A 12,082-nucleotide genomic window follows, 5' to 3' on the forward strand; every position below is an offset into this window, starting at 1 on the left:
TGTATAAGTGCCACGTGTCATCAGTGCCACGTATAAGAGCCATCTGTCATCAGTGCCACATATTAGTGCCATCTGTCATCAGTGCCACGTATAAGTGTCATCATTGCCACGTATCAGTGCCATCTGTCATCAGTGTCACGTGTCATTGTCCTGGTGCTCCAGGACCTTCAAAAGTGTAATAGGTAGTCAACAAGTTAGATGTTTAATTTATGCTCCTAGAACACCTGATGGCGCTCCCTGCATGTTGGGCCTCTCTATGTGGCCAGGCTGTGAAAAAGTCCCACACATGTGGTATTGTAATACTCAGGAGGAGTAGCAGAGTTTTTTTGGGGGTGTCATTTGTGGTATATACATGCCATGTGAGAGAAATAACCTATTACAATGACAATTTTGTGGAAAAAAATGTAAAAATGAAAATCTTAATTTTGCAAAGAATTGTGGGAAAAAATGACAACATCAAAAAGCTCACCATGCCTCTTACTAAATACCTTGGAATGTCTACTTTCCAAAAAGGGGTCATTTGGGGGGTATTTGTTCGGGTCACAAGAAGTGAGATAGTCCACCAGTACATCAGATGTGATCAATTTTGTGCGATTCGCACCACAGCCTGTAGACTCTCTAACTTTCCCAAAGACCAAATAATATCCACTAATTTGGGTTATTTTTACCAAAGATATGTAGCAGTATAAATTGTGGCCAAAATTTATGAAGAAAAATTAATCATTTGCATAATTTTGTCACAGAAACAAAGAAATATGCTTTTTTTTCAAAATGTTTGTTCTTTTTTCATTTATAGCGCAAAAAATAAGAACCCCAGAGGTGATCAAATACCACCAAAAGAAAGCTTTATTTGTGGGAAAAAAAGGACAAAAAAATAATTTGGGTACAGTGTTGCATGACTGAGTAATTGTCATTCAAAGTGTGAGAGCACCGAAAGCTGAAAATTGGTCTGGGCAAGAAGGGTGTTTAAGTGCCCAGTTAGCAAGTGGTTAAAAAAAAGCCTGCCTGAAGCCATGTTTTGAAGCAAGTGTAAACCAGCCCTTAATGTTTATTCTCGCTTCCACCAGGAAAATTACAATCCACCAATAGGGCAGAACTGAGAACTGAATGTGACCTCTAAGCCCTTGTACACACGGTCGGACATTCCGACCGAAATTTGTCCGATCGGACCGTGTTGTTGGATAATCCGACCGTGTGTGGGCTTCATCTGACTTTTTCCATCGGAATGTCCAACCAACAAAGTTTGAGAGCTGGATATAAAAATTTTCCGACAACATGATCCGATCGGACTTAGTCCAATCGTTTGTAGAGAATTCCGATCGGACAAAGTGCCACGCATGCTCAGATCAAATTCCTAGACCAAAGCTATTGGCTACTAGACCGAACGTAGTCCCGTAGTAACTAAATAACGTCATCATGTTACGAACGACCGGAAATTCCGACAACTTTGTCCGACCGTGTGTATGCAATACCAGTTTCAGACAAAATCCAATGGATTTTGTTGTCGGAATGTCCAACCGTGTGTACAAGGAAGAAGAAGGTCAATAACTGCTTATTCAGGGTGGGTAAAGCACAAGTCAAGTTGATGCTTCTCCTAACATTCCCCAGATATACTCCAGCAATATTTGCTATAGAACAAAAGAGGGAGACCTTTATGGTGTAGACATGATTTTATTAACAAATGTAAAAAGTAGGTATAAAACCATGTCTTTTTAGAGCTGCCCCAGCAGTTCAGGATCATTTGTTTAATGTTAGTAGGAGCCATGTACTGCAACTTTCCGTGTGTGTCCCATCAGAGCAATGACATCACTGTGCTCTGGACGCCACCCTACGTGTTTTGTCATGGACCAAAAAACAAGTTTTGGTTTTACATACACTTTAACAGCAATCCTTTAACTAGCCCCGTAATTCTTTATTTTCAAGTATCAGGGTACAATACATGCCTTTGAGTGAGGTATGGGAATATTTAAGCTGGCCCACTTTTAGAATGCCTTTTGGCAAGAGTTTGAGAGTGTTTTTCAAATCCCTTTCTATGTGTGTCTAACATTTCATTTCATTCACAACACTGTTGTAGAAGTCTGCAATTTTCGTGAAACATTTTTGCAAGTGTGTAATCATGAATGAAGACTATTGTTAATGATCTGCAGGAATGTTTGAAATTCAACGAAATGGAAAGAAAATCCTTTTCAACTGGACATTTAACCACCAAGAAATAACAATAATATCTTTGAACTTTATGTAAACATTTCTGGGCAAATACTACTGCAAAAAAAGGCTATAGTGTGGATTTGTGCTGTGTGTAATCTGACCCGAAGTTTAAGGTCCTGGTACAATTGCAAACTGTCATTATGGAATGTGTAATGTTTGTAGCTATTTTAGAAAAGTAATTGTACGTTCTTAAAGAATGTTTTACTTTCTTACTTTCTGACAGGTGCACTGTGAGCTCAATAAAAAGTATAGTTTGATCACACCTAACTCAGTGGTAAATAAAGTTGCTAAATAAACCCAAGAACAAAAGTGGAATATATTGCACCTTACCATTAGAGATCTGCTTAAAACTGTGTTAACCCCAAAACTAAAAATGTAATATGTTATTTTCTTTTTCTTTTTTTAGGCTCTTTTCCCTCGGTTTTCATCTGATGATCTGGCCAAGTAACACAACTCCTGTATTAGAGCGCTTCCACTCTGGATGACTGAGCACTGGGGGCACCTTTGGACAACAACATTGTCAGTATGGGAAGAGGGGAATGTTCAATGTACTAGCAGATTTAATTTACACCAACAAATTGAGGGCAAACTCTAGCTAATAGTTTGTACGCAGTCACAGCAAACTTTCTTTTTTAATAAAGGATTTACATAAATAAATAAAAGCTGATCATTGTAAGTAACCCGTTTGTGGTAAATTATTTGCCTCGTCTCTGTATATTGATACATTTGGAAGTGAGCTTATTCTTTTGGAAAACAACAGACTTAGGCCTAGGCTTGTGCAATTCGTTTCGTAACGAATCGAAATTCGGCCGAATTTTGCATCTTTCGGACATTCGGATGCATCCGAATGTCTGAATAAAAAAATAACAACGAATACGAAAGAAATATAACGAATGAATTCGAATGAATTCGACATGAATCGAAATTATTTCAACCGCATTCGAAATTATTTCAACATGATTCGACATTATTTCAACTGCATTCGAAATGATTCGACATTATTTCAACCACATTCTAAAATATTTTGTGACCCGACTTTAGGGCCGTGTATCTCAGGGTCACTTGGTGCTAGACAAAATTTGGATTTGTTGTAGAGCTAGTATTATTGTGTATGCATACCAAATTTGGGGTTTCTAGCTATAAGTGACCCCGAGATATGTGGCCCCAAAATCGGGTCGCAAAATGTCATTCTCTGCTCTATTAACTAATAACACAACATATCCAAATTTGGAGTTTCTAGCACCAAGTGACCCCGAGATACATGGCCCTAAAGTCGGGTCACAAAATATTTTCGAATGTGGTTGAAATAATGTCGAATCATGTTGAAATCATTTCGAATCCGGTAGAAATATTTTCGAATTTCGTTGAAATATTTTCGAATGTGGCCGATTTTTCGAATTCGGTAGAAAACTAAATGAAATCCGAAAACGAATTTAAGGAAGTTAACGAATATAACTAAACGAAATTAATGAATTAACGAATTAAAACAAAACGAAACTAAACACATTTTTTCCTTTTGCACATGTCTACTTAGGCCTCTTTCACACGAACGATCCGTTCAGGTCCACCTGTCAGTTTTTTAGGCGGACCTGAACGGATGCTCCATAGACCTCTATGGAGCGTCGGATGTCAGCGGTGACATGTCCGCTGACATCCGACCCGCTCCGATCCGAAAAAGTGTGACGGAGGAAAAACCTACTTTTCCATCCATCTGCGAGTTGGATCGGGTGACGACAGATCACTAGTATTCCTAGCTGTCATGAACTCAACCCATTCATGACAGTTCGAAGCATTGCTGGTGCAATGATCTTAATTGTACCAGCAGTCAAAGTAAATAAACAAATTAAAAAATCCATGATCCCCCCCTCCCCGAATAGTACAATGTTACTATGGTAAGACTGAACTACTGCAATTAAAGTAATTAAAAAAAAAATAGTAAAAAATAAGGCTAAAAAATATTTAAAATATTAAATAAAAATGTATTTAAATAAGTTTTTTCATATCATAATACTTCATGCGCTGGTGACAGTATGTGAAAATAATTGTAAAAAAAAAAAAAAAAAAAAAAAATGGTGACAAAAAAATTTACAACTTCTAAAAACTTGCCATGTCTCTTACTAAATACCTCAGACTGTCTGCTTTCCATAAAGGGGTCATGCGGAGGGTATTTGTAATGTCCTGACATTTCAAGGGCTTCAAGAAATGAGATCCGCTGTCAGCACATCAGGATTGATCAATTTTCAAATGCTATATTTATACTGTACCATAGCTTGTAGACGCTATAACCTTCCTACAGACTAAATATTATACACCTTTTGGGATCTCTTTTACCAAAGACATGTAGCAGAATACTTTTTGGCCTATGAAGACATTCTTCATTTTTTGTTTTATTGGATATGTTTTATAACAGAATAGAAAATATTGGGGTTTTTTTTCCAAAAATTTTCAGTCTTTTTTCCTTTATATATCAAAAAAATTTAAATTCAGTGGTGATCAAATACCAACAAAAAAGGCTTTATTTATGTGAAAAAAATCTATAAATGTAATTTGTATACAGCGTTACATGACCACGCAATGGCCACTTAAAGTAGTGCAGTACTGAATAGCAAAAAATTGCCTGGTCATGAAGGGGGTAAAATCTTTCAGACCCTAAGTGATTACCCCCTAGGCACTGACACAGCTGTACCAAGACTACGCACCCTGCCTGCTTCCAGCACAGTTACCAGCGGCTAATGGAAAGCTCCTGATCGCTTCTTTTGAACAGGAGCTTTTCAATGCGATCCGCCATGACAGACAATCACAGCGGTCAAATGATAATAAACTCTGCCCCGCTTCCTTACATCTGAAATCTTTTAAAGGGCTGGGAGACACGACGCAAGGGGGGTTGAGGTTCAGGGTTTGAATTAGAAAAGACCTCTATTTGGTGGAATTGTAAAGGCAACAATACAAAAAAGAAAAAATGATAAAACATATACATTTATTAACATAGTTAAAATATACATAACAGAAGAGAAAAATAGAACAAGCACTGCATATTCTAAATGGCATCTAAAAACAATTGATTGGTGAGAGAATGATACTGCCCGCTTATAAGTTCCAAGACCTCATTAATGTTGACGCATTAATGTGCGCCGCACCACTGCGTGCACCTTTTGCACTCACACCACTATATAAAATGATGCCAAGGGAGACAGATGGCGTCATTCCCATTTTTTTCAATCGAGAGGCCACAGGATACATCCGAGGAGGACAGCTTGAATAGGAGCTCCATCATCTAGGCCCCTTACCTTCCTGCGATAGGGTAAGATTATTATTCTTTTTTTTTTCTTTAGCCTTTTAATGAGGTGGGGGTTACTCCAGTCATCTCATTATCCCTTTCCTTTATAGCAATTTCTGTGCAGTCTCATATAATCCTTTTTTAAACGCCATTTGAGGATAGTGAAGTTCAGTCTCCCTGCACGAGATGCCAGAGGTGCTATGGGTGGACCTGTTTTAAAAAGATGGAGATTTCCTCTCCTCTCCTCTCCAGCCATAGGGGGAATGCGAGATGCTTTTGTCTCAGTGAATCAATGGTGTAGAGTAAATTTATTTGTATATTCTTTGGCAACAGATCATGGACATTTTTTGATATATTTGTTACATATGTAATGGATTTTGTTTAATCTATTATAGAGAATGTTACAATATTTCATCCCTGAAGAAGATTATATTGTTTGAACTATCGAAACGTGTTGGATGATCCGCTTATTCCGTTTCCACCAGCTTCTGGAGGTCTTGGAACTTCTAAGTGGACAGTATCATTCTCTCACCAATCAATTGTTTTTAAATGCCTCCTCCTATCCCCCCAATGCACCTTCCAGGTTATTCATTCCCTTCCCTCTCTTTCCCTCTCATCATTTGAAGAGCACTGTATACGTCTATTTTCTCCTACTTCCCTAAGAATTGCTGTGAGCTACCGGCCCCCTGGACCATTATCAACTTTCCTTGATGAGTTCTCTGCCTGGCTACCCTACTTTCTGTCTTCAGAAATTCCCACAATCGTTCTCAGTGATTTCAACATCCCTGCTAATACAAACACTCCTGCTACTTCTAAACTTCTTAGTCTAACCTCTTCATTTGACCTGAAGCAATTGGTACAGGCTTCTACTCATTCTGATGGCAACACCCTTGACCTTGTATTCTCCTACCTTTGCACTCCATGCAACGTCTCAAATAATCCCTTTCCTCTTTCCGACCATCACCTAATTAGTTTCTCTCTCTCCCTGTCTTCCAACACCTCTCCCTCCAATCGCCTAACCATCACCCATAGAAACTTTCACAACTTCAACTCTCCTCTCCTCTATTCTGCTGCTGACCACCTCTATGACAAAATCTCTCCCCTGTCCTGCCCCAACCAAGCCACTTCCATCTACAATAAATCCCTGTCCTCCATCCTGGACAAGATCGCTCCCCTCACTACACGCAGAATCAGGCCTCAACCCCTACAACTCTGTCAAACAGATGACACTATAATTCTCAAAAAACATAGTCGCGCTCTTGAGCGTCTGTGGCACAAGACCAAGTCTCTCAAAGTCTTCAACCAATACAAATCTGCCCTCCAAAAATACTACTCTTTCCTCCACACTGCCAAGCAGACCTATTTTACAACTCTTATTAACACCTTCTCGTCCAGTCCCCTTCTCGTCCAGTCCCCGTAAACTTTTCTCTACCTTCAACTCTCTACTCCATCCTCCACCGCCTCCACCCACTGACTCACTCACTGCCCAGGAGATTGTTAATCACTTCAAAGACAAGACTGATACAATCCGTGATAAAATCTATACTCTACAGGTATCTCCCCCAGTTAAGACCCCACAAACAGATACTCTCAACGCTCCCCTTATTCAAAACTGCTACTACACACAAACTCCTTTATAACGCCCACCTAACCACCTGCCCCCTGGATTCTATTCCATCTCAAACACTACGGTCGCCATCTGACTCTATCCTACACTCTCTAACTCACATCTTCAATCTCTCCCTCATCTCTGGCATTTTCCCCAACGCTCTAAAACATGCACTGGTCTCCCCCATACTTAAAAAGCCATCCTTGGACCCTACCAATCTTAACAACCTATGCCCTATCTCCTTGCTCCCATTTTTCTCTAAACTCCTTGAATGCCTGGTTTACAACCAACTGAGTGACTACCTCATTAAAAACAACCTTCTTGATCCCCTTCAATCTGGATTTCGTCCTCAACACTCAACAGAAACTGCTCTTTTAAAACTCACAAATGACCTACTAACTGCAAAAACCGATGAACACTATTCTGTACTCCTACTTCTGGACCTTTCAGCTGCCTTTGACACGGTTGACCACCCTCTCCTCCTCAAAAAACTTTATTCCCTTGGTCTCCATGACTGTGCTCTTCAGTGGCTCTCATCCTACCCATCCCAACGCACCTTCAGTGTCGCTTACAATTCTACTTTCTCCCCTCCTCTTCCCTTCTCTGTCGGAGTCCCCCAAGGTTCTGTTCTTGGACCTCTTTTATTTTCAATGTACACCTCTTCCCTGGGTCAGCTGATAGCCACTCACGGCTTTCAATATCATTTCTACACTGACGACACACAAATCTATCTCTCCACCCCTCAATTCACTCAATCAGTCTCCTCACGCATCACCAACTTACTAACAGACATATTTATATGGATGTCACAACACTTCCTCAAACTCAACTTGTCCAAAACGGAACTTATAATATTTTCTCCCCCATGCGCCTCTTCCCCTGACTTCTCTGTCAAGAGTAATGGCACAACCATCCACCCATCCCCACATGTCAGGGTGCTAGGTGTTATCCTGGACTCTGAACTCTCCTTTCAGCCCCACATCCAATCACTTTTCAAAGCTTGCCGCCTCAACCTCCGAAACATCTCTAAACTACGTCCCTTTCTAACCAATGAAACCACAAAGCTCCTGATTCACTCCCTGGTTATCTCTCGCCTTGACTACTGCAACTCCCTCCTCATTGGCTCACCCTTAAATAGACTATCCCCCCTTCAGTCCATCATGAATGCTGCTGCCAGACTCATACACCTTACAAACCGCACAGTGTCTGCTACCCCTCTCTGCCAATCCCTCCATTGGCTGCCACTTGCTCAACAAATTAAATTCAAAATACTAACACTTACTTACAAAGCCATCCACAACTCTGCCCCCAGCTACATCACTAGCCTAGTCTCAAAATACCAACCTAATCGCCCACTTCGTTCCTCCCAAGACCTCCTGCTCTCTAGCTCCCTCATCACCTCCTCCCATATCAGTCTCCAGGACTTCTCCCGAGCCTCGCCCATCCTCTGGAACTCACTACCCCAATCTGTCAGAATGTCTCCAAATTTATCCAATTTTATGCGATCCCTGAAAACTTTCCTCTTCAGAGAAGCCTATCCTGCCTCCATCTAACAACTGCACTATTTTCTCCATTAGCTCATCCCCCACAGCTATTACCCTTTTGTATAACTTGACCCTCCCTCCTATATTGTAAGCTCTAATGAGCAGGGCCCTCTCATTCCCCCTGTCTTGAAATGTATTGTATTGTAATGTCTACCCTAATGTTGTAAAGCGCTGCGTAAACTGTCAGCGCTGTATAAATCCTGTATAATAATAATAATAAGTGGACAGTATCATTTTCTCACCAATCAATTGTTTTTAGATGCCATTTAGAATATATGCAGTGCTTGTTATATTTTTCTCTTCTGTTATGTATATTTTGACTATGTTAATAAATGTATATGTTTTATCATTTTTTCTTTTTTGTATTGTTGCCTTTACAATCCCACCAAATAGAGGTCATTTCGAATTTATACTTATTAGAAGGGATGATGGCAACTACATGCCACTGGTTATGAGCTAGAATTTTTTCCAAGGTTCTTTTTTTGAAGAAATGCCTGAAAACTTACCTGTTTGTCGCGAGCCATGTAAAAATATTATTACTATGTTTGATAGATATAGTAAAAAATATAAAAAAAAGAGTACCAACCCATAAAAAGTGCACTTAGAAAAAATGATTACTGTGATGCTGCTGCCTCTTTGTGGCAAACAACACTCAAAAAATGTATATGTCATATAAGAAAGATAGAGCACTTGTTCTTTAAAAAAATGTGCACTGACCATTTAACAAGAAAAAAAAAAAAAAAAAAAATATATATATATATATATATATATATATATATATATATATATATATATATATATATATATATATATATATATATATATAGACACACACACATACATACATATATATCAGTAATAACTACACCATAAAAACTCAAAATATATAACTGTATACTGACATTCATTAAAGAGGGAGTCCACTGAAAAAAAAATATTAAAAGCCAGCAGCTATAAATACTACAGCTGCTGACTTTTAATAAATGGACACTCACCTGTCCCAGGGTCCAGCGATGTCGGCAGCCGAGGCCGATTGATCGCTCGGCTATCGGCTGTTGCCGCAGCCATTCTCGGTGAGGGAATCAGGAAGTGAAGCATTGCGGCTTTACTTCCCGGTTCCCTACTGTGCATGCGCGAGTCACGCAGCGCAATGGGAGTGGTCCGCGCTGTCTCTGGGACCCGTTTGTGTCCCAGCAGACAGCACGCCAGGACAAATACCTGTCTTAGACGGGTATCTGAATCCCCCTCCCCCCTGAAAGGTGCCAACTGTGACACCGGAGGGGGGGGGTTCCGATGAGCGGAAGTTCCACTTTAGGGTGGAACCCCGCTTTAACCACTTAAGGACCGAGCCTCTTTCTGAGATTTGTTATTTACAAGTTAAAAACATTTTTTTTTGCTTGAAAATTACTTAGAACCCCCAAACATTATACATTTATTTCCTAACACCCTAGAGAATAAAATGGCGGTCGTTGCAATACTTTCTGTCACACCGTATTTGCAAGCACACTTTTTTTTGGAAAAAATACTTTTTTTTTTAATTAAAAAAGAAGACAACAGTTAGTCCAATTTTTTTTTTTATTGTAAGAGATAATGTTACGCCGAGTAAATTGATACCCAACATGTTACGCTTGAAAATTGTGCCCGCTCGTGGAATGGAGACAAAGTTTTACCCTTAAAAATCTCCATAGGTGGCGGTTAAAAAATTCTACAGGTTGTATGTTTTAAGTTACAGAGGAGTTCTGGGTGGTTTATGTGTGGTTTGAAAACCATTTTCATATGCGGGCGCTAATCACGTTTGCGTTCGTTTCTGCACGTCAGCTCGTCGGGACTGTGGAACTCAAGGAGCTGGAACATGACATCATGAGGCTTGGAGCTCTGCCTTCCGCTTAGATCGATGCCAGAAATTACGTCATGTTCCGGCTCCTTGAGTTCCACAGTGAGGCTTGGATGGGTACCGCTCATTTGGTGCTAATATGCCGGCTGATTACAGATCTTGAATCACCTTTGTGGCGAATGGGGTCCTGTCTGGCCATATAAGATACACGAGGGTGAAGGTGTTGCCCCTACTGTCTGTTTGATTGTATGTATTACGAGCAGAGGTGATTGTGAGGCTTGGAATACATGCCGCCCACACCTCTTCGTCATGATGGGGGAGGTCTCTTCAATTTACCAATATTATAAATCAAGTAGCAATGTGGAGCGATAGATTGATGCCTCTGTTGAAGACCCCTTGTGTTGAAACACATCGGGATTGCACATATATGTCACCCACATTGCTTTTTATCTAATTTTATATCCATGGTCACTTTTTTATTGTCTTGCAAGTCGTTGTAAGATTTTTTTATACCCATAAAAACCTTAACTGGTTGATTTGCACCATGTGAAGCACCTGTTTTTCTTTCCCTCCATCTTCCACATTCCTCCGTCCCTGACCATCTTTCCACCATCTTTACGTGACGTGCTTTGGTTATCTGCCATTGGCCATTGGTTTTGTTTGGTCCCACATTAGGAGTTGCCTACCACCTCATCCTATGTGACATCATTTATATCTACCACTGGTCGCTGGTCTCGTCTGGTCGAACTCTCCGGGACTGCCTATCATCATACTCCTTTGGAGTGATAAGCCTGTTTGACTCACTACCGCATGGTATGTGTGTCCACCCAAGTCGGTAAGAGTACCTCATTGTGTTTATTCTTGGAAAGAGTTCATTGGTACACCAATCACTCCAGCCAAATACATCTGGAAGCGAAGCCATAAGAACTTTTCCTTTGCATTTTTGTGGCTAACACATGGATTTGGTCCTATAATTCACAGTGTTTTATTAGCACTATTAACACCATTTGATTTTGTTTTCTTGTTCACATTTTACACGCTTTTTGCACTATTACATGATTTGTATTATTTGGATTAGATTATTCACCAATTAATTTCACTATGTTTCCATTCTTTTGGACACAACTTTGAGCACTGAACATATTTCCCTATAAGTCAATCACCTGACCTGAATCCGATTGAGCATGCATTTCACTTGCTGAAGACAAAACTGAAGGGAAAATGCCCCAAGAACAAGCAGGAACTGAAGACAGTTGCAGTAGAGGCCTAGCAGAGCATTCCCAGGGATGAAACCCAGCGTCTGGTGATGTATATGAGTTCCAGACTTCAGGCTGTAATTAACCGCAAAGGATTTGCAACCAATTATTAAAAAGTGAAAGTTTGATGGATGATTGTTAATCTGTCCCATTACTTTTGGTCCCTTAAAAAGTGGGAGGCACATATACAAACTGTTGTAATTCCTGCACCATTCACCTGATTTGTATGTAAATACCCTCAAATTAAAGCTACATCTTGTTCATTCCATTTCAAATCCACTGTGGTGGTGATGTACAGAGCCAAAAAGATTAGAATTGTGTCGATGTCCCAATATTTATGGACCTGACTGTAAC

General features: G+C 40.0%; 1 protein-coding gene across 1 annotated transcript in view; it reads left to right on the forward strand.

Moving 5' to 3' along the window:
• MSRB3 (methionine sulfoxide reductase B3) overlaps positions 1 to 2,884 on the forward strand; it is a 291,298-nt gene extending 288,414 nt beyond the window's left edge. The window contains exon 7 of the mRNA XM_077469957.1: positions 2,615 to 2,884. Within this exon, the coding sequence (XP_077326083.1) occupies positions 2,615 to 2,656 (42 nt within the window). The 3' untranslated portion in view covers positions 2,657 to 2,884. The remainder of the gene's footprint in view (positions 1 to 2,614) is intronic.
• Positions 2,885 to 12,082: the final 9,198 nt, after the last annotated feature.

The sequence above is a fragment of the Lithobates pipiens genome, unplaced genomic scaffold, assembly GCF_037356315.1.
Source record: "Lithobates pipiens isolate NorthernLeopardFrog02 unplaced genomic scaffold, aLitPip1_a1.2 Scaffold_8, whole genome shotgun sequence".
In the NCBI taxonomy this organism is placed as follows: domain Eukaryota; kingdom Metazoa; phylum Chordata; class Amphibia; order Anura; family Ranidae; genus Lithobates; species Lithobates pipiens.